Source organism: Aptenodytes forsteri, unplaced genomic scaffold (genome assembly GCF_000699145.1).
Source record: "Aptenodytes forsteri isolate BGI_AS27 unplaced genomic scaffold, ASM69914v1 Scaffold51, whole genome shotgun sequence".
Lineage (NCBI taxonomy): Eukaryota > Metazoa > Chordata > Aves > Sphenisciformes > Spheniscidae > Aptenodytes > Aptenodytes forsteri.
This window is the reverse complement of record NW_008795495.1, coordinates 2063242-2087441: the sequence shown is the minus strand read 5'-3', so window position 1 is coordinate 2087441 and position 24200 is coordinate 2063242. Positions and strand designations below refer to the sequence as shown.

General features: G+C 36.2%; 1 protein-coding gene across 1 annotated transcript in view; it reads left to right on the top strand.

Moving 5' to 3' along the window:
• Window positions 1-24200, top strand: part of DACH1 (dachshund family transcription factor 1) — a 213215-nt gene that overhangs the window by 151801 nt on the left and 37214 nt on the right. The window contains 2 exon segments of the mRNA XM_019472688.1: window positions 11926-12077; window positions 21473-21620. Of these exon segments, the coding sequence (XP_019328233.1) occupies window positions 11926-12077; window positions 21473-21620 (300 nt within the window).

Genomic DNA, 24200 nt, shown 5'->3' with positions numbered 1-24200 from the left:
TTTTAGTTTTTGAACTCGTTGAACTGTACTGGAATTTGGTAGAAAGACAGCCTCCATCAGTAGCACTGGCTTCCTTTCAAAAACTGAAAAATATCACTGAAGTTGCTGTGACTTGCTCGTCTCAATCTTCTGGGTGCAACAGTTCATAAAACCATGTGAGGTGGTCATTTCCTGATGCAGCTCTTGCTCTTTTCCTAGGTGGGCTAAAAGCCAACCTACTATCAGGATACTGAATAAAAATATTATCCTTAAATATATACTTAGCTCATCAGGTTAAGATAATAAAGCTTGTGTGATTTGTTTCAGTTTGTTTAGGCAGTAACTGTTTCCACAGTACCATAATGGTAAAGATCTTCTGATTCCTGTTTTATTTATGTACAGTTATCACATACATGAATTATCATAAAGTAGTAGAGAGCATTTGAACCACTCAGGATTTGTATTTTGCTTCTATTGCATAGCATTTATAATTGCTTAAGGAATTAAATAAATAATTTTTCAAATATGTTACTTGCATAAAAATTGAAACATTTACAGAAATTTTGATATGAAACAGAATTAGTAAAAAGATCTGTCCCTGTAATGGAGTTACAATGTGTATTTCCTTGATATTATGATAGAATATAGATAAAAGGCTGAATGCAATATTTAATTTGCATGAAGGTTTTAAACTGGATCCTGGGAAAGATTTTAATTTACCAGCAAGTATATGGCATGTTTGCTGTGTAAGGTACCTTAATTTTCTGTATTTAATGTAAACCAAACTGATCCAGGTTACATGATGACTCCAAACTATTTTTTATCTTCTTTAATCAGTGCTGAATGTGACCCATAATATATAAATACATAAAGGATATTTTTTTCGTCTTCTCTAATACATATTCTGATATATTAGCATAAATTACATATTCCAAGACATGAAGACGCATGCAGGCCAAATTTCACTTTAAAGTGGATGCCTCAAATGGAGCAGAAAACAGTAGAGGTAAAACTTCTACATTATTCTATCAGTGAGCATCAAGCTAGTGAATGCCATAGAAATCTCACTAATGGACACATTCTGGCAGCTTGTTGCAGATGTTTGATGAATGAATTGCAAGAGGAATCATATCATCAGATGTAAAAATGCTTGCCTTTTCATTCTGAATTTTGCTTCTGAGCACTCTGGGGCTTAGGGATTTTGGTTTGTTTATTATTATGGATTTCTGTGAAAATCAGATATTAGGATATAATCTATAGGCAATGGGTTGAGAAATGTGGCTATAATACTGTAAAGGACTGTTTCTGATGCTATAAACTATGAAACTCATATTGAACTCCTGTAGGCAGACAGCCAGATTTCTATTAGGGTATCATAACCATATAATCCAAAATGTGTACATCAATTATTGTCTACAACATTTGCATCTGAGTACTGGAACCATTCCATAGATAGACACATTAAGGACATTTATTATATTTGTTAAAAAAAATTATTGTGAAATAATTTTAAAAAGTGAGTTAAATATAATTGATAGTCTCTTATGCAAATGTGGGTATTTTTAGCCCCCAAACGAAGGAAACCTCTGTGCTATAATGCTTCATGATACTAAAACAGCTCATTCATTTTGTACCCTTCCTGGTGAGACTTTGTCAAAATGGGATGCTTCACATCCTTTCGTTTTCTGTAGTAGTTATGAGAAGAGTTAAGGTCTTGGAGTTACTAGATCACATATTTCTGTAAAAAGCGTGTATTGCCATTTTGGTACTTAAGCAAAGAGTAGACATTATGGAACTATTGATTGTAAAACACCTGTTGCCTTAACCTCTCGGAAGCATCACTGTGGGATTTGACCAACACGGCCCCCTAGGTACTTTCTTTTCAAAGCATGGTTTCTTCCCCTGCATTTCCAATGCATTCATAGCTTTTCCTTGCATATTCAAGAATTCCTGAACCTATTACCAAATATCCCCATGCAATTGTGTTGGATGAGTTGATCTGATTTTTTTTTAATTATTTTCTTTTATTGGCATTTTTGGCTCTAAGAGTGAGGCACTAATACATCTGGGATAGGAATTTTGGCATGGAGAAAGCTTGGGATTAGGTTTTCTTAGTGTGTTTCTGTCTTGCTATGCATTTTTAGACTGGTCGTCTTATTCAGTGGTCTAATTAATATATTGTCAGCCTGAATATTAGAGGTACTTGATAGTATACTTTCTATTAAAGAAGTTATTAAAATCATGGGCATTAATAGTATCTTACAGTAAAGTGAAGTGAAGATAGGTATACATGTTTTAAAAGTATTTGGTTTCTGCAAAAAGAACTGTCAGCGAACATTCTATATATTTATCTAAAATTTGATATTTTCTCATGTTAATTTAAGAAGAAACATGACAGCATTCTGTACAAATGTTGAGTTAAACAAAACACTTACATTAATCAATAGATCTAGTTTTACAAATTCTGGCCAAATAAAGATTTTTCTGCTGGGGCAGGCTACCAGTATAAGCTACCACAAATGTGAAGTGTTTAAACCTCTTTTGTCTTCTCTATTGAACTTCTCTGACATATTTGTTTGTGAAATGTGGTACTGTTGACTTCCGTGCTGCCACTTTACACCAGGTGCCAAGCATGCCTGGTCAACCTCATCTGCTTGCCAGCACTCTGGGGACAAGGGTGTGGGACAGGTTATGTGTTGCTGAATGAATGACAGCTGACGAGTGTTGCGCAGACACATCACCGTCTATTCATTTTCTGTTTGGGCATCCGATTCATGCTGTCAGCAGATTACCAAGAACATGGGCCATGTGACAAGGCAGCAGGAGCATTGATGCTTAGTCCCCCATAATTGCGACGTGGCTAGATGTGGACTTCATGAAAATGTTGACTTATTTTTTTTTTTTTTTTAAGAGAATGAATATTAGAATTATTAACTGAACACAGACCAAGAAAAAGAGTGCGAATACAATGCAGTTCCAGGTATTACCATAAAACCTTCATCTTCAGAGAATTACAAGTTACCAGCTGTGCTCTTATCAAGAATTCCCTTCTCACTACTGTTATACTTACAAAAAAGGAGTGGTGTTATTTCAGCTGACAATGACAAAAATGCTAATATTATTGATATTCCTAGTTTTTTAAATCACCTTAAATGCCAAAATAATAGATGTTTTTCAACTTTCATGAAACATGTCCAGAGGATTATTAATCCAAATCATGTGGCACTTGAAATGATCCAATAAAACCTAGCACAATGTAATTGTTACATTCTGTAATGTTTTTTCTCTGGATTTTGCAGTAGCCATACGAAGACAGTTAAAGTATAGGGAGGAGCACGCAGCACAAAAATAAGTACGTGTGCATTTTGCAGTAGCCATACGGAGACAGTTTAAGTACAAGGAGGAACAGGCAGCACAAAAATAAGTATGCATACTGTGGATGTATTGCCTTGTGTATTGCTTTTATCAGTTGAGATGTGCATATTTATGTCCATAATTTTGAAAATGTGAGTTTTAGTGTACATTAATTATGCAGTCTTTAAGACCAGTTGCTAATTTAAAGTTTGATGTTAATCAGGAATTTAGCTCAGACTCAAAATACTTGGCTTGATCTTTGATTCTGCATACATTTAGGAAAGCTAGATGTAGTCAGGCTACCTAGGTGAGGGAGCCAGCGTCTGTAGCCACCACAGTAAAGGAGATTAAATGGCTAGTATCATGAGTGGTGGGGTTTGATTTCCTAAGCAGGTATCCCTTTACTACATAGATGATTATGCACACCCCTCAGCACGACTTTAGAAAAAGCTCAGAATGACTCTTGTGAACCTATAGGGAGACACATTTACACAACCCTCCACATACACTTACGCATATAAGCAGTTCTCATAAAATTACTACAAAGCCAAGAAACACTCTTTTTAGCACTCAGTATTGCCTGGCTGATGGAGTGGAGCTAGCAGAGTACTAATTGGGACATTTGATACAAACCAGTAAAATACAGTTATACTTTTTTCAGCATCCAAAGCACAGATGGCCTTAATGTGCATCCAGTCCCTGCCAGTAGCATATAAGGATCTTCAAAAAAGAAATAATGAACATAGTTCTCATAATTAAGAACTCCAGGTTATAATATTATAGTGCCTTGTATTTATACTAATATATTGATAAAAAATGCAACAGAAGTATTTAGTGTACCTTTCTAACCATCACTTTATCTTTAGGAATTTATATTTATTTAGGGTTAATTAATGTAAGTTGCCGTCAGGTGTTCAAGATATTTGTACTATATAATTATCAGATATATGCAGAATCATGTCTGACTGTCCCATTTCTTTTTTATTCCTGACCATTCTATGCACTTTAAAAAACTGTGAAAAATCCTGTAAGTGAACAGGGTAATTTTTATTACGGGGACAGAGAAACCATATAGTTTTGTTTTGCACATTATGTGTTATGATGTCAAAGTACACAAAGTGGAAATATTACTGGCATTTTAACATTCAATTGTATGGTAAAATACATTTGTTTAAAAATATGAATGATAATTTATTCTGAAATATCATTAAATCCTTAGAATAAATAAATCAGCAAATACTGCTTGACCCAGCCCTAATCGGTAATAGGCTGCAAAATAAGATAAAGGTTATTAAAATAATCCTTTTATTGAAAGAGAAAATTAGATAAGTTGCACTGATTGACTCTGAGGCCCTCCTAGGGACATGTAAAATGAAGAATAAACTCAACTTGATATACTCCAAAAAGCCTGAAGAAATCCTCACAGCTGGAACTTCACCACTAATTACATTTTTGCTTTTTGGATATATTTTGCCAACTCTTTCGATTCATTTATAGTGATGTTATACCAGTAATTCCTTAACAAAAGTAAACCACGTGGTCTTTAAAGAACATATTGCTTTAAAGAATATATTTGCTATTGACAGCTATAAATTTCATTTGCATTGAACCACAGTTCTTGAAATACTACAAGAATTACTTGTACAAAACATGCTGTGTTAAAAAACAGTTTGACTGTTTTGTTTATTACTTGCCAAGTCAGCATAAATTTCTTGCTCCTGGGCACTCTTTCTCCCCTCCTTCACCACATAATCCCAATCCTATTATCCCTTTTGTCCTGGGTTTGGCTGGGATAGAGTTGATTTTCTTCCTAGTAGCTGGTACAGTGCTGTGTTTTGGATTTAATATGAGAATAATGTTGGTAACACACCGATGTTTTAGTTGTTGCTAAGTAGTGCTGACACTAAGTCAAGGACTTTCCAGCTTCCCATGCTCTACCGACTGAGAAGGCTGGAGGTGCACAAGAAGCTGGGAGGGGGCACAGCCAGGACAGCTGACCCAAACTGGCCAAAGGGTTATTCGATACCATATGACGTCATGCTCAGTATATAATCCAGGGGGGGAGTTGGCTGGGGGGCAGTGATCGCTGCTCAGGGACTAGCTGTTGGTTGGCAGGTAGTGAGTGGTTGCATCACTTATTCTTCCTGGGTTTTGTTCCTTTCTTTCTCTCTCTTCTTGTTTTCCTTTTCATTACAATTTATTGTTGTTGTTGTTGTTGTTGCCATTGTTATTATTTTATTTTATTTCAATTATTAAACTGTTTTTATCTCAACCCATGAGTTTTTTTACTTTTGCTATTCCAATTCTCTCCCCCATCCCACTAGGGGTGGGGAAGGTGAGCGAGCGGCTGTGTGGTGCTTACTTGCCGGCTGGGGTTAAACCACGACACCTTTCCAAAGTGTTTGGCCACCTTGACTGTCCTTCTTTCCTATTTTCTCAACTCAGCATTCCCTGACTTCTTGATTAGTCCCTGTCTCCTTGTCAAGTCATCCCTGTTTCCAAATCCCCACGTCCCGATTCCAGCCAGCCATACGTTCCTTCTTTTCCTCTGTGTTTATAGATAAATTGGCTTACAAGGTATCAGCATAGAAGGGATATCACTGAACCTGGGAGAAAGAGAGGTCCTTGGGCTTGTGTTCAAGGGGTGATTCTCCTGCTGGCTCTCATTTGCCATTACAGAGACAACTCCAACTGCAGTATGCTCAGTGACCCTGTGCAGCAATGAAGAATGATCTGTAGGGACTGCATTTTCTTTAAAAGGATTAAAGAAATACTGGAAATGTATTAATTGGAATTCTCTTTTCCAAAAAGGACAAGCATCAAGTTAGAATATTGTATTTTCAGTGGTTAAAATCAGACAGAACTGTCAGTAAATATGAGTCTTACTGTTGATGGGCATCTAAACCTACCTCCAAAGTAGACATATAAGACTAGATTCTTACGTACTTCTATTCTTGTGTAGTCCATTACATCAAGTGAAAGTGTGCATATTTTGAAGCCATACCACTTACAAAAATGGTCCATAATTGTAGAAGTGATATACAGAGGTATGAGTTCTGTAAGACCTATTTGTACAAATATATGTGACTGCACCAGGTATAAAGCCATCGTGTGCAATGTACACATCCAAGAAACACATTCGTAGTAGCTATGGTCCTTTCCATGTAAGCTTTTAATCTTTTAGTCATATTTCATTATTGGTGAGTTACTGTTCGCAAAGTCCTCAGGCAAACACACCAAGCCAAAAAATAGAAGTCGGTGGACAGCATTTATAATGGTACTGTTAACTGTGAGAGCACCAGCCTCTTTGAAATGTTACAGAAACAACAACCAGCTAGTCAGTCTATCTGAATATTGGATATTCTCCCCTTATTTCCAGCTGCCACAGTTGCGAATGTTTTAATTTCAGAGTATTTGGGTGTCCTGGAGAACTGTTTTTAGCATTAAAAAAAAGAAACTAAAATGTAGATTGAAAAAAAATATGTTTTTATAAGAGTGAGTTTTAGTACATTCCTTTTACAGTTCACAGTCATCTCGCATTGCTCCTAGTTATGTGCAGAGTGAATCTTGAATGACCAAATCTATAAAGCAGCCAAATGATATGGGAATTGAGCAAGAGGATTTTATTTTATTTTTTTTAAATCTGCACAAAGTTGGTAAACATTTCAGTTCGGCACATGGGACCCCCTGTTCTTTTGTATTAATATAAATCAACAATTACAGATGAATTAAAATAGAAGAGCTTCTCACACCTAAAACCTCTAACTCTGAGGAAGGTGAAATACAAAACTTTGTACTAAAGGGTGTTTGACAACATAAACCAAAATAATAGTAAGCCAAATGGAATAGATTGTTTCCACAGAAATGCATGCACCAGATTTATGATAGTAAAAAGTGAAAACAGGATCCTCTTTCATCATTCAAATGGTAAGAATGAGCCTGTTTTAGGAACAAATACATGTGAAATATTTTACAGAGAACAAAAAAGCATCAAGATGCATTACAAAAAACCATTAAATGATTACAGAAAGGCAGTAATCTGTATAGTATTTTTTGGAGCCAGCTATTATCTCTTGCTTTCAAATCCTGGCAATATCAATATTCTGCAGTTTGATTGGTGACTGGTCTGAACTTATCCTACTTGCTTTTAGGAACAAAGACAAGAGAATGGCTACCTCTATTCATCTATTATTGTTTAAATAGCTGTCACAGCTTCCAGGATGTCTGTTTCCATGTTATCTAGTGAAAGAATAAAATAGAATGGCAACAAACCAAATACAGTGAAAAATGTTCGTTGTATTTGGCCCAAACCAGCTGCTGTTCACAGATAAAATCTGGTTTGAACAAAACCAGGTGAATTTTAGAAAATGAGGAACAATGGATGGAGTGGATGTAGCATTTACAAATATTTTGAAGATGTGTGTCTCATTGAGACTTGCCTATTCTGGTGATTTAGTTTGTATGTCAAGGCACATATTCATCTCTGCTCAGATACTGTAGAGGCTTGGGTAGCAGCTTGTCCTATCCTTGTTTAGTTGTTAATTTATAACATCTCAGTTCCCAGCACAAACCAAGGCAGGCCCGGACACTTCTTTGTTCTGCCTTGTTCTGTCTTTTTTTTCCCTTTTCTTTACGCTGTTGTGCTGCCAACTCCGACAATGGAGTTGTAGATTGACCCTCTTTCCCCTCTTGCCCTGGCTTGTCTTCGAATGCTTCCTTTGATGCGTTCAGACTGAAAATGCCAGATCTCTGTCTCCCAGCAAGGGCTCATCATTTTTGCAGTGTTCCTCTGCTAGCAGGCTAAGAGGAACATTAGTAGTTCCTTTGCAACAGTTTAAAAGATGTTAGGCTAATGATTATTTGGAAACAAAGATATATCATCATATTGAGAAAAGAGGACTTCTGCAGGAATGGAAGATTTTAAAATGCCTTAATTACAAGAGGTCATATTATTTTCCTTCTAAGATATGTGGTTATGTTTTAATTGGCTGTGTTTACAATGTGGTTTTTCTTAAAAATGCATTTTTTCAAGATTCCCTCAATCATCGCTTATCTCACATCCACAAACATCCATGCTTCCTGTGTATAATATGTACATTTGCTCTGTTTCAAACATACTCACACTCAAAGTTTATTTCACATGGGACATCAAGAAAACAAAATCACATTAGTCTGACTTTTTTTTCTGAGTTGACGTTTCATTAAAATAAGTTCACAGTAAGTTCAGCTCTCTAGTCTTACCCTTCAGTGTAAATTTGTTTCTGTTATTTATTATAACATAAGAGTTTGGATGTTATTTTGAGTTCATACCATTCTGCATAACTTTAACCTTTTTTGACTTACTTTGCCTATTGCAAAACCATGCTACACATTGTTAGGAAAATCTTTGCAAACTTCACAACATGTTTTGAGCACGCACAAAGTACAGCAAACAACATATATTTAATTTTAAAGTAGTAATACAGTAAAAGATTTAATGCCTTGCTTACATTCTATGACAAGACCTGTGTTAGGAGCTTTCTGTATCTCAACAATTGCATGGAAGAGCATAGTTTTTAAGTGGATTAAGACCTATGGAATTTTTAAGGGGGTCAATTTTATCTAGTATGACTTAAAATATTTTGACAATTTGAGACCTAAAATACTACTAAGATTCTAAGTTGTCTTAGAAAGTATGAGAGGTCATTGGTCCATTTCTCTGACAAACCTAGAGGCAAATGATGTCCCTTTTTTAGTTTACTTTCTCATTTGTACGAATCAGCTCCACCATGCATACTAGTGATCAGACTCTTTCTTGCTATACCATGCAAGTCCAATACTTTCACTGGAACCTGAAGCAAAACAGTGAGATTATTGAAGTCAACAGGTAGACATATTTGCATTTAAAACCTGCTGCTTTGTAGGAGAAGCAAGTTGATGTAATTTTTTTTTTTTTTTTTTAACATTGGATGTGAATCATTTGGGAAAGCCATATTTGTAGCAGAGAAAAAAAAAGTTTTCAGCTATGCAATAATATTGTGTAGTGATTATCAATCTATTGTCTAACCAGTTTTGTTTAAGTTTTGGGTTGTTTCTTTTGATTAATGACAGCGTAACAATTCTGACAGTGGTTTGGAAAAAAACATTTGGCAATGATTTTTCACACTAGACTAGGATTTGAGAAGATGAACTAGCAGGATGATCTGAGAACAATAAGCTAGTTTGCAATAATACCTAATACCTAATTTATTTTTTCTAATGAAGTGGCGAATATTTCTATAATATTTTAAAAGTTGGGGAGAAAAGAAACAATTCAGATTTAGGGCCAAATTTAGTATGTTACTACAAAATGACTACAGAGATATCCATGTTGCTGTGGGGGCAGCATGAGAACAGAGGATACATCCACAGAGTACATTTTTCAGAGCCTGCTTTGAATCTCAGTAAGGTAGATAGGAAATAGTTCAGTAATCTACAGCCAGTTTTTCTCAGCACTTTGTGACATGAGTGGAAAACTTAAATATAGCTGAAAAAATCTTTTATGACTCTGAATGGGCTGAAGCTTTCCTTGGTCAACATCAATTCATTTCACAAAGCTTACCCTGGTAAGCTTTTGAATGATGACTTTATGAGAAAGCAGTAATTGTATCACAAATTGTGACAAATAGGGGACATGAAACAGGGTCTTACTCTTTGTGTAGGCTACTCTCAGCCTGAGCCACAGTGAAGTAGGAAGAACAGCTTCCATGGTAGGACTGATCTCACCAAAAGTAGATCTTTCCATCTTAGCTAGTCAGCTTAGGCTTCTCTTACAGTCAACAGGCAGAGTTGACTTCTAGAGGAAGATTTGTCTCCTCCTGCAGTAGATGCTTGTGATAGTTCATATGGGTTAGTGCCTTAAACTGGTGTCTGCTTCTTTCCACTGGCTATAGAAAGAGCTAAGTGGGACCAGCCCAGAAGCAGATGTCCAAATGCCTGTTTGGGTATTTTTGTGGAGGAACATAGCAGGTGAGGCTTTTGCTCTAGCACTAAATACTGGCCAGCATGACAGAGCTGATGAGGAGATGGGGTAAGAAATCTGCACCTGAACATGGTTGATGGAGATTGCTTCCTTCTGGAGTAGCAGTGGATGGGGACTCTTGGAATGAACTGGCACTTGGAGTTACAGTTTTCTGGTCCTGGGGTCGTCAAAGCCTACACTCTAACCCTTTGTTGCTGCAGCTTTCAATTTTTCTGGTCCTAGACTATGTCCACTTAAGAAAACCCTGCACCCCAGTCAAAGAGAGAGCTCTTTTTAGGCAACTAGGATCAGAACTTTCATATAATACAATTCCTAATGTACATGATAGGATAAATAGAGAAGTATAACTATTTATTGAAACTATAGTTAAATAAAGTGCAGAAAGAAAGAGAAATTAAAATACACCCAAACGTGTACCTTGTAATGATCAAAGCCCAAATGGAAAAGAGCAAGTCTGACAAACTCTTCTGTAGTCAAATAGCTGTGCAGAGATCTGCATAATACTAAGAGTACATTCTGATGTCCTTGTGCTATACTGAGATAGATCAATACGTGTCAGTTAGTGACTGAGCCCGTGGTAAGAAGGGTATGTATAGATATATGTATCTATATATATGATAGATAGTTTTCCTTTTGAAGAAATCAGATTAACATCTGGTGCAAAGAAATTGACCTATATTTCTGTATCATATCAACAGTAGTCTAAAAATACTCCAAAAAGTAAAAAAAAAAAAAAAAAAGCATATTTAAGTTTCTATTAATTGTGGGTTTTTTTCTTTTTTTTTCTTTTTTTTTTCACTTACTTTATAATCCATTCACAGATTATCTGTGAAACTTTAATCTTAGAAGTCTTCAAGCGGAAGGCTTCAAGCTTTGGGAGTTTTTTTTCCGTTGTGATGTCAGAACTGATCAGATCTGATTGTTACAAAGATCCCACTAAGGAGTTTAACACTAATTGTTAGAAGATGTCCGTGCTTAAAAAAATTAGGCCAATGATTGTAACCATGCTGTTAATTTCATGTATTCTTCAGAGCATGTTTCAATAGTGGAAATCAGGTGTACTTTTGTGATTAAAAATGCATTGAGGAGCTATAGTTTTTCTCAGTCTTGCAGAATCTTCTGAGCTGTAAGTGAAACCACTAAGAGCGGGAAGGGTTAATTGTATGGGAAGCCTCATATTCAAATACTTCTCGTATAGAAAATATATGTCATGCTAGAAAATATTCTATTGTCAATCCAAATAGAACACAAACTAAAATGAGATAATTGGGAAGGTGCCCATAAAGTCAGCCTGAATATATTATCACAAGTATATGTGAGATAATATTTGTTTTAAAAAGATTCTATGGCACTGTAAACTCAGTCTCATTAGAGACTGCATTTAAAAGGCTTATAAAGTTACTCATTAATGTTATCTTGTTGTATCTCCACAGCTTTTTCATTAAAGAAAATTCAGCAGAAAGCATTTTCTCCTGATAGCAGGAACCAATTTGCAATAAATGTTCTGGAAACCACTAGGGAAGCCATTACTGAGGTCTAATAAAAACAGACAAGCGTAACTTGTTCTATATTTTTGTTTCAATCACATACAGATGAGACCCCGCTCTCCACACCAACCGCAAGAGACAGCCTTGACAAACTTTCTCTAACTGGGCATGGGCAACCACTACCTCCGGGTTTTCCATCTCCTTTTCTATTCCCTGATGGATTGTCCTCCATAGAGACCCTTCTGACTAACATCCAGGTAGGCCTTTCTGTAGATCAGCCTAAAGGGATGGAGAGGAGCCAGTTGCAGATTTGTCTAAATTAATACAACCATTCTAGCTTAATCAGTTCATAAGATTATTTGGATCAACTAATTTACTGAAACTTTCTAGTAATTTAGCTTTTAAAGGTACCACAGCAAACAAATGAATTTAGAAGCTGTCAGATACAGTACGTAAAAATACAGATTGTATATTAAACCACAGCAGAGAATTCGATGAAAATTACATTGGTGTGTTTAACAACATTTGTCTTAAATGCTCTTTTTATTACAGGCTAATGAAATGTATCTTACTGTTTAATTTTATCTCATTTACTAAGCAGAGAAACATTTCTTTAATAAATAGTTATTTTAAATTGCTGGAGTGCCAAGGTGGAAATGATATTTAAAGCTATTTGAAATGTGTCTCCCATAAAAGCATTCACAAAAAGCACTTCTTTTATAAATAAGCTCATTTCACTTAAAGTACTGTCTTCAAAGAATAGACTTCAAAGGGTATTACCAAATTTTCTGCAGATTTCCTATTCGGTAGTCACGATGTCTATTGTGTGTACAGTATAGCCTGATTCAAATATTATTTAAGTTATACACTAGCATGTAGCTTGAGGCCAAGATGTTAGTGTTTCATATTAGAACGAAGAATTTTTTTGTCCACAAATTCAGTGATCATGTGTTCCCCAGATGCAATTTTTGCAACAATATGGTTGTATGTTGCATGCAGAAGCAAAATGATAGTGCAGGAAATAATGCAGCCATATTGTACTCATTCCAGATAAGCCTCGCCTGCGCAGCCACTAACTTCTAATGTATTTGTCACAATGTTTTCCCCTGCTCATTCGTGCAAATACATAAAATCAATTGTATTCTATTCAGCAAAGGCTATGACAGAGTAAGGCCAAATCCTGCTCACTTTACTTTCTTAAGCAGTCTCATTAAAGTTTATGGCACTTCAGACTTGTTTTATGAAAAGTTATGATGCATTCATTAGTGATGTTTTGAGATCTAATAACGAAAAATACTGCTATTTAAGAATTAAGTATTGCTGTATCTGCCTGGTCTGAAAGAGCATATTTGTGATTGCTTTTTGTGGTTCTGAGACTTAGGATCTTAAATATTTAAATCATAAACCAAGGTAATTCTGCAACAGTTAGCATTCTTCTAACAGATCTGCTGCAATCTGTAAAGAATGTGTTTTTTTCTGAAGGAAGAAATACGGTTAGCAAAATATGTGATGTTTTAGCTGTGCATGCATGTACAGGAAAGTTCTTAGTAATTTTTTTGACAAATGCGTGCACTCAATGTCTCTAGACAGCAACCTAATGAGCAAAGCATTCAGCATCAACAGGTTAGCTAATCTTGTGATTGAATATGAGAGTGCTGCACTACTTCAGGATAAATGACCAGGATTAATTTGCCAAGAATGCATTCAGTTTTGTTTTACAGAAAATGTGAACGTGAAATTCAGTCATTGCTTTTTTTTTTTTAAAAAAAACCCAACCCTAATCTTATCTGGAGTGAAGAGCTAAAATAAAAGGCCACGTTGTAAAGAAACCAGAGACTTCTTTATGCCTTCTCTCATTGTGCTTTTGTACTTATTGTTCCTTACCTTGAGATTCCACATCTCGACAAATCGTCTATCAGGGTAAACAGGTGGGACATAAGTCCTTTTGGATTTTTTCAGTATGTCCCCATGTTGCATTACACGGTTTCCACAGATCTCTGGGAATCCTTTCATATAACATCAAGTCATTTTTTTCCCCCATAGATTTAATCTCTATCAGGATGACATTAGAAAATGATAAAAAAATTAAAAAAAATAAACAGCTAGTTTCATTTTCCCACCTGTGTAGAAAAAATTAAGTATTCTTTTTAAAACAGTAGAGTCTATTACAATAACCTATGCACAATAGTGGCAGTTTCTCTAATCAATGCCATTTAAAATGGTTTCCATATTTAGCAATTATTGCAATGGGAGGGGGCTACCCCAGGCCCACAAATGAGTTCGATACTGTGATACTGACACTTTCAGAACTGAGTTTTAGGTATTTGACTCCAAGTTTGAACTCGTTAATGGGATTTATGGAAAGAGGAAATTCTGTACTATGGTTCCTGCTTGCAATATCATTTGTGACTTTGTTAGGAAATGCATAAGCACTACCTGAAACCCGTGATGCATTTAGTACATGGGTCAGAAGGACTCATCACTGGGTAAATTCCTCTTTGCTCTCCTTTGGTCCAGATGAATTTTGCATCCCTTTCAGTACAGAGATGTGGATTCAAAGGGGAGGTGGAGCAGTAAGACCCCTCGCCATCTTTTTGTTCCAGCTACACTAGCATTAAGGATAGGGGTTACCAGCAATGGAGCAGATCTAACTTTGTAGAAAAAAATCATCTGGCCTGTAGTCCGTTCCCTGCCTCCAGTACTAAGGTGCTTTTGGAACAGAAAATAGCAGAAATCTAGCCAAAGGCTAGATGAGTGTTTTTGGGAAACGCTGTTCTTTTTTTCCCAGGGACATGCATGACGAAAATACGGTTGTGTCCTTTCACAGAAAGGGTATATGTCTGCTTGTGAAATGCAAACGTACATCTTCGTTAGGTCATGAGACTGGGGTGCATGCATGACCTGCCACATGCGGTGATGGAGGGTGCTATATTTTAGGGATATGAGGGTCACATGGATACACAGGCAAGCAGCCTCTGGCTACACCAATGTGCATGGACGTGATCATAGATACCTGTGCTGTGATCCTGTTGTATATATTCAGTTGTGTGAAGTGCAGGATCTGAACAATCTGTGTAATACAAACCTTGGGTGCCTCCAGAAGTCGTAGAGTCTGTCCTGGTTTAAAATAGAACAGGATTGGGGTACTGTATGGGCACTAGGAGCTCTAATTTCGACCTTTGTCAGGGTAAGGAGGATCCTAAACCTTGCCATGGGGACAGTGCTTTTGGGTATGTGAGCAGAAATTTCTAAGCACTTTTGATATTTGAAAACAAAAGTCTTGCAGGTGCTGAAGAGCTTAGGTGATTGAACTTGGTGCCTAACTCTACTTACTTCCGTTTTAGAAGTCTGAGTCATCCTTTCAAATTGGCCACTAAACACAAGCGAGTCTGTGTCTTCCATCCATACTAAAGTTAAATGGATAGCCCCTAATCACTAGTTTGTAACTTTAGGCAAATGTTAGACAAGCCTATTTGCTATCATTGTCACCAGGGGCTGCCAGTTAGGTTTATTTCCTTTTTGTGTATCATATATATGTTTTTCTTACTTTTCCATAAATATTTATTGAAACAAAAATACAATGTTTAATTATTTGTGCATTTAAAGAGGAGATAATAACAATATACAGTACCCAGAACAACCAATGTTTATTTCTTGCTGGGGACTGCTGAAATGCAAATAATAAACTGTAACAAGATATAATTAAACAAATACACACATAAAATAAAGAAATGAGATCGGGGACATATTTTCTTATTCAGATGTATATCTGCACATCTAGAAAGAAAAGAAAATAAATTTCCCCAGAAAGTTTAAATTAAGTGATATGTCTGTTCCTTCACAATAAATATTTGTTGATTTCTTCCAGATTAAATGCTGGAAGTCTATGTGCAGCTGCAGGGAGGATGAAGGGTGATGGAAGGTGGGTCACAGCAAAATGCTGTGTGGGTGCTAGTGAGAAGGTTAAAGATGTTTCCGTACCCCTCACATCAGTTCACCTTTTTGAGTCATGGCCCGATTATGCCAAAGTATGTTACAGCCACAGCCTTTCATGATACTGCAATATTCTTGGGTAATAGTAATCTTCTTTTAAGCTTTTAGAGTCTGAATCTTTACTGTCCTCGAGCTGAATTTCCATTAATATCTAAGGGATGAATTAGTTGCACCCTGATAGCTATATTTTTCTATCAAGTCTTGTTGCTAAGTATTTTTAAAGAGATATGTAAAATAAGTTGCAAGTATCCCATTGATATTAATAAAAGAAATGCATGATTACAAACTAAATTCCCCTATGAAAACAAAGCAAACTACCGGCTTTATTGCTGCGAGTCTCCTGCACTGTTACCATCTACAACTAAATACACAAGAGAAAAATATTGCAAACACTGGATAAAGTAAAAATCACAGTTTTACTTCATGTTATTTTATTTGTCTTCTGCTAAAATTCAAGAGAATGTTTTTATTTTTCACAGAAAGTATTAATGGAAAAATGTCATTTATACTTGTGCAATATGCCTTTACCTGTGGTGGAGATATTCAATCTGAGATATTACAAAAATGTCTTTCTGGAGTCATCTGTAGAGATAGTCAAGCTGTGTTATCTTACCTTGCTTATGTTTCTAAGTCAGCAGTCAGTTACAAATAGCAAATATTCAAAAATTAACCTGTGAAGTTAACTAAAAATGTATATACTGATTTTTTTTGCAAGCCTTTCACTAGATAGTTTTAATGATAAGAGCATAGAAATTATATACAATTTCCTGACTAAAAGAGAAGCAATGTTATTTGAAAGTTTTTTCACCATGAATAGCTAATATTGCAAAAGGAATCATAGAATCATAGAATCATAGAATAGTTTGGGTTGGAAGAGACCTCTAAAGGTCATCTAGTCCAACCCCCCTGCCATGGGCAGGGACATCTTCAACTAGATCAGGTTGCTCAGAGCCCCATCCAGTCTGACCTTGAAGGTTTCCAGGGATGGGGCATCTACCACCTCTCTGGGCAACCTCTTCCAGTGTTTCACCACCCTCAGTGTAAAAAATTTCTTCCTTATATCTAGTCTAAATCCACCCTCCTTTAGTTTAAAACCATTCCCCCTTACCCTGTTGCAACAGGCCCTGCTAAAAAGTTTGCCGCCAGTGGAAGCCCCTGAGCTACAAATCTCTGGAAGCTAGAAGGTTTGACTAGGAAAGTTTCACTGTGTGCATGCCTCATTCTTCTAGTTTTCCTTTTTCACTCACTGTGGGCGGTTGTTGGAAACAGGATGTGATCTTCTAGATAGACCATCGGACTAAGTAGTAAGCCATTTTGATGTCACATATAACTGTGTAGCTAACTAAATTATGTTAGGTGGAACACACTGTAGACATAGCTAGAAAGAGAAAGAGCTTTTACCTTCCCCTTGACCCCTTTCAAAATAGGCAACACATTATTTGTATTTTTTAAAAATAATGATGGGTAATACTGGCTTTAAGGCTGAGTCGAGTTTTGATATATGTTTAATTTCTATAGGGTCAGTAGTCTGCCCTAACATAATGGTGGTTTTGGATACATCGGAGAATTGGAAGAAACATCAACCATATGCCAACTTAACTTGGGACATTTCTGAAGAATTTATCAGTGGAAAATACTAAAACAAGTGCATTAAAGTAAAAAAAAAAAAAACAGAATGATATGTGTAGCTAACTAAATTATGTTAGGTGGAACACACTGTAGACATAGCTAGAAAGAGAAAGAGCTTTTACCTTCCCCTTGACCCCTTTCAAAATAGGCAACACATTATTTGTATTTTTTAAAAATAATGATGGGTAATACTGGCTTTAAGGCTGAGTCGAGTTTTGATATATGTTTAATTTCTATAGGGTCAGTAGTCTGCCCTAACATAATGGTGGTTTTGGATACATCGGAGAATTGGAAGAAACATCAACCATATGCCAACTTAACTTGGGACATTTCTGAAGAATTTATCAGTGGAAAATACTAAAACAAGTGCATTAAAGTAAAAAAAAAAAAAATCAGAATGATCTATAAATCTCCAGGGGAAAAAATTCCAGTTTTGACATTACATTGAAATAAAAAAAAAAATTTAACAGTGACACAGAGGGGAAGAATGGCACGCCATGTTTAAAGTCTGGCTCTAGATAGAGCCATGCTGTATTAAAAACAAATCTGGAACCTGAGCATGTTCACTACAATTATCATTATCCAGCCTCCCTAACATCTGACCTTCCCTAAAGGGAAATATTTTCTTTTTGTTAATGTCCTGTGTTGCACTGCATTTCCCATTGTCATTGGCAGCATATTGATTTAATATCGGGTTAGAGGATTAGCCATAGCAAATACAAGTTGGACATACTGTATTTTGTATAATCTTTTACAGCTGATCCACTGGGAGAATTAATAGAATTTCATGCAACTCTGAAATTGCTATTCCTGTTCCAAGGGGCACTGATGATTTTTCGATGCTGTACTTTTTAGTTGTTTTTCTCACCCCTTTCTGCATTGAATACAGGGAGATATTGAACGTTTCCAGTATTTTTGCATTAGAGCTGTCATTGGCAGCAACAGCACTTTTGCATATGCATCAGTTTGGCTCTAGTGCAGATTTTTTTTTCACATTGGACGCCTACTGATGTGCACTGATTTAACTTCTAAAAATGAAACTTAATTTTGTGTAGCTTATAAGTAGTCCCTAGTGAGTCTTGGCTCCAAAAAGCTAATATTTTTCAGACATAATCAGCAGCAATAGGTAATGTATTACCATTAGCTATGTTAGCAAGTATAAAAAAAGGGAAGGTTGGGGGAGGAGGTGTGGTGTAGAAATTCAATAGAAAATGTAATATGCTTTTAGCAGCTTCGTACTTTGCAGCAATTCTTAATATAAAATTACACATATCAGTGTTACACTCTAGCATTATTCTCCATGTTTATTCATAATGATTGTTTCATATTTAAAGAACACCAAAATATTGTGTTTTGTCAGCCAAGGACAATAATAGTTTAATAGTAATTTATTTTAAACTGCTACTGATAATACAACCAATCAACACATTAAGTGGTGCCAACATTGGCATCTTGCTAAATAATCTCTAGGCTTTGCACTGAGAGTACATCTTTCAAAGATAAGTCAACAAGAGCAATCAGAGCAGAAAATTAGAATTTGGTATCTTAGAATTAAAATACAGCTAAACTAAAGTTTTAATTGGGGTGATCTAAAAGGGCACTTGATGTAATGATCTCTTTCATTTGTTACTAATTGTTTGTTCCTGATGAAGAAGAAACATGTACATGAATGTAGTTGAATTGAGTAAAGATGGCAGTTGCTTTAGCAGCTCGATTTTATTGTTAAACAAGATGGATTGTAAGAATTTGGGAGGAGAGTGTTTGCAGCTTTAAACTTACTTGACAATACACTTTTCATCAACAAATACTTTTCAGGTAATTTCACTTGATCTGGTTTATTAGTGATTTGGATGAATCACATGTTCCAGTAAGTGATGAATTGGAGGAGATTAAAATATTCTAGAGTTTAAACGTAAGCCAGAAGCGAGTATTGATAAACAACTCCTACTTCAATTTCTTACCATTTCAAATGCATACTGTATAGAAAACATAGTTTACGATGGTTGTAAATGTAGGAGAATATGGTGGGGGAAGGGAACAGAATTCAGGTGGATATTAACTTTTTTAAAAATAGATTGGAAAGGCTTTACAAATATTTCAAATTCTGTTTTACTTTGCATATGTCTAGAGCTTTATGTTTAGCTTTATGTGGTTTTCTTTAGTAGTCATACAGGTTTAACATTCAACACAAAATACCTTTGTGTTTTAGCTATTTTAGAATAGCATTTGGTTCTTTTTAAGGAAAACTGCTAAAAATTTAAACATATATGTAAGCACATTTGTTGTGTTACCATTGTTAAATATTTTCAAATGTGGTTCTATACTTATGTAGTGTATATCATTTTGGTGTCCATCTGGGCCTTGCAGTCGGAAGGTGTTGAGTTCTTTCAGCTCCTGTGGACTTGTAATAGAGCTGCAAAGCATTAAGCTCTGAAAGAGACAACACTTGAGGCAACAATTTTGTTAAGAATGAGGATGAGGAGTACTGAAAATAACAAGCTCTGAAAACAGACTTAGGAGTTTGAAGGACAGAAATTTCAAAGCAGGCATTGACATTGGGAAGACTAGTGGGATAAATGTGCAGAGTAACACTCATGAAAAGTATTTTTTCCATTTCTCAAGTATCATCATGCTGCCTTCTTTTTCCATTCCTTTTTTGAGATATTTCAAACAATTTTAGTGAAAAAACATGCAACCCAGAATCCAATTTAGGAAGTGAGCCTGAGAGGTGATGAAGCTTAGTTGGGAGTTGGGGGACATGATTTCATGTCTGTAGTGTGGTTGTTCTGAAACCAGGTCTTCACACACCTTTTATCTCTTAGCTGAATGCTTCCCTAGCAGAGCTATTGGGGAGTACGCTTCAGTCTCTCTTGTTGGCATTGTTTTGCTTTGTATCAGTAATTAAATCTCTGTTGGGTCAAGTTATCTCTACAGTTAAGTTGTCAGGAGACTTGCCTAGGATACAGAAGAGTTAGGTTCGTATCCATCGAGGTTCATATATGCATATCCATGCTTAATTATCTACTCTATTATGATAGCTTCAAGAGGAGAGTCAGGTGTAGACCTAAGAGCCTGATGGCCAGGCTTCTGGAAAATGGAAAAGGAAATCCTTCCTCTTTCCATGTTCATTTATTTCAATTCTGTTTCTCCTCCTCTGTTTCATACCCTATCTCAGTGTCCTAACTATCTAGTTATTAGCTGTGCCGTGATCTTCCTGTTTCCTTGCAAAAAAGAAGGAATTGTGAAGTTGAAATTCTCAAGAGAAGTTTAGAATAGGCTGAATCATTATTTCCTGACACAATAACAATAAAAAAAAGGTAGAGTTTATTTCAACCATCCCAGATCAACAAATTGAGAGGTGATTGTGTTTTGTTCTCTGCTGTGAGATAACAATTGTTCAAGGTCAGGGAACGGACTTTTCAAAACAGAGATATCTTCCTGCTTTGTGACTGTCCTCTGCTTAGCATCCCAGTAACCCTATCTTCCTTGGAAACTCTACAAAATATGAAAATATTTGAAAATAGTAATGATTACCAACAATAAGGAGCAAAATGGCAAGCCTTTAAAAGAGCCTTTCTCCCTTTGGTAATTTCCATTGGCTTGAGTTGTGCTAGAGATTGAATTTGCCATTCTGTGGATGATGTGACTGTGAGACTGCCAGTTCTTTTTCAATGGGACAGCTTTTTGTTTTGGTCACAGGCAAGCGCCTGATGTAGGCTTGTCTCTTTTATCTGTTACAAAGAATAAACCTATCCCTATAACTTTTTCACATTAGTTATATGCACAGTCAAAGGTGAGTTTGCGTTTTCTGGGAAAACTTGACTCCCGGCTTTTTACAGATTTTTGCCCACCTGTTAAAATTAATTCCAGTAAAAATTTGCTGTTGATAATTGGGAGGCTTTGACCCAGTAACAGGATTATTTAATTTGTAAAATCTCACATGACTAATCAAGGAAAAATTACCCAAGTTATTTATTATGTCAGCTGTTCTAACATTCTTCAAACATTATCCAACTTTATCTTTGAACAGGGTCTACTAAAGGTTGCTATAGACAATGCCAGAGCTCAAGAGAAACAGGTCCAACTGGAAAAGACAGAGCTGAAGATGGAGCTCTTCAGGGAACGAGAACTGAGGGAAACACTTGAAAAACAGTTGGCTGTGGAGCAGAAGAACAGAGGTATCTTAATTAAGCTGACATAAATACCTTGTAATTTATTTCCTTAGGAAACCTAATTTTTTATCAAACACCTGTGTTTGATCAAAACTTTTCCCCCTTACCTCATGTTATGTCCAGGCTGACTGCAATGCAGGAAGTTTTACAACCTGCTTGATTCTGCATAGGGTCTTCATGAAACTTAGAACAAGGACCTCCCTTTTTCTCAACGTTTTTCTTGAATATTACTTGTTACATCAGTAATACACAACACAATTATAAATACCATAGGTGCTGTTATGGACTTTGGCAGGTTGTGATCATTATGAAAAAGGATAGCTACTTAATACAAAGACATTTTGTATCAAATTTAAGAATCTGCAAGGTTTTAGGAACTCTTGTTTCTGCTCTTACGTGCTAAGGTCATATATTGCATATTTAGGCAAACCATATGTAATAAATATAAAGGTAATAGTAATATATAAGCCCTTTATAGTGCATAGTAGATCAAACACATGTTTGTAGAAGTAACAGTTAAGGTTCTTCTTGATAAGGCAGCAGCATTAGTAGCATTTCAAATATTAGCATCAGCCCACTGTAAAGCATATACAAGTTAAAGATTTTTAAATAATTTCACTGATAGTAAAGGTAAGGCAGTTTACAGTGATTTGTATTATCTATTTGCATTACGAGCATGTTCCCATCTTTCTTTATGGGTCCATTTTTCTGTATATGTATGTCTTGCCCTTTAATAGTGTCTAATTACTTTGCAAGGGACAGTTAACCTCTGGGGCTCACTTGCTGTCTAACACAGACCATGACGAGTCAGATATGTATTTTTGCAGGGCTAGAGTTATAACTGTCTTTTTGTCCAGTTTAATTTTCTGGCAACCGGCTAAATAGGGAATCCCAAGAACACTTGGATTCATAACCAGTATCATTATACCTTTAACTAACATGCTAGGGGTAAGTACACAATGTAATCCTCTTTCATGCCTTGACCCATTAAAGGGTAGGACTGTCACATCATTAATTTCCCTTTTTTAGCTTTTGAGAATACATTTTTAAAGACAATTACTATTAACAATTATCACAGCTGTGCAATGAATCATCCCTTTGTCCACAACTGGCCTATTTTGCTCAGTACAGTTGCACTACTTACACTTTTAAAGTAGTGTTGTAAAAGTGCTTAGTTATTCTTCACATCCTTCTACCTCTGTGTCTCACAACTGCTCAAATATATATTCCTTTTTAGAGTTAGGCAATCACATGCACAATAGAAAAGGTTGGGGGGGACCCATCTGACCTTACTTGAGTTTTGCCATCTAAAAATTAAGCACCTCATTTAAGTTAATTTAAGTTGCCTTTCTGGTCAATAAAGAAAGAGATTCGTACATCCTGTTCTCAGACAGGTGGGTGGGGTCAATTACACTGTGAAGACTTCTTTCTCTTCCCTTTAACTCCAGAGGGAATATAGTTGACTAGGCTGGACTAGACACATATGTTTTGAGCAGTTAAAATTAAGCAAAATGAATTTCACTCAAAGTTGTATGTCAGGAAAGAGCATGGGATAGTCCCTTATTTTGTTCAGGATACTGAAATAATTGACAATGTTATTTTCAGCATGATGCATTACCTGCTTTTTTATATGTATCCTTCTAATGATGATGTTGCACTGATAAAAAAGTCAGACCAAAGAGGAATGGATTTGAACACTTAATGGTGGTATGCAGCAAAGCAAATATAATGAGGATGACTATCTCTGCTAGTGGACACTTCTGTACAAAAGAAACAAAGGTAATGGATTATTCTTTAAAATGAACACATCCAAGTAGGAGAGAAAAAATAAGGCCAGATTCTAATTATTGTGAGAATTTATTCTTCAATTAAAGGTAGAAAAATACATAGGAGGCTTTACCTACTATTAGTTTTCCAGATAGCAAGTGTCATAGAATCATAAAATCATAGAATCATTGAGGTTGGAAAAGACCTCTAAGATCATCGAGTCCAACCGTCGACCCAGCACCACCACCCACTAAACCAAGCCTGTTCCAATGTTTAACCACTCTTTCAGTAAAGACATTTTTCCTCACGTCCAATCTAAACCTCCCCTGGCACAACTTGAGGCCATTTCCTCTCGTCCTATGGCTAGTTACTTGGGAGAAGAGACCGACACCCACCTCGCTACAACCTCCTTTCAGGTAGTTGTAGAGAGCGATGAGGTCTCCCCTCAGCCTCCTTTTCTCCAGGCTAAACAACCCCAGTTCCCTCAGCCGCTCCTCATAAGACTTGTTCTCCAGACCCCTGACCAGCCTCATTGCCCTTCTCTGGACACGCTCCAGCACCTCAACATCCTTCTTGTAGTGAGGGGCCAAGTAAGTGTCATGTCTTAAAGAAAGTTTCACATGTCTTAATGGAAGCATGAGCAAGATGGGAGAAGTGTACCATATCCCTGTTAAGTTAAGAGATACCGTATGAAAAAACTGAAATACACTTAAAAGCTACAGCATAGAAACACGAGTCACTGTGTCACATACAGGTCAAAACCCATTAAGTGAATGGGATCTTCAGCATTAGGCAACATGTCTCTCTCACTTGCCATGT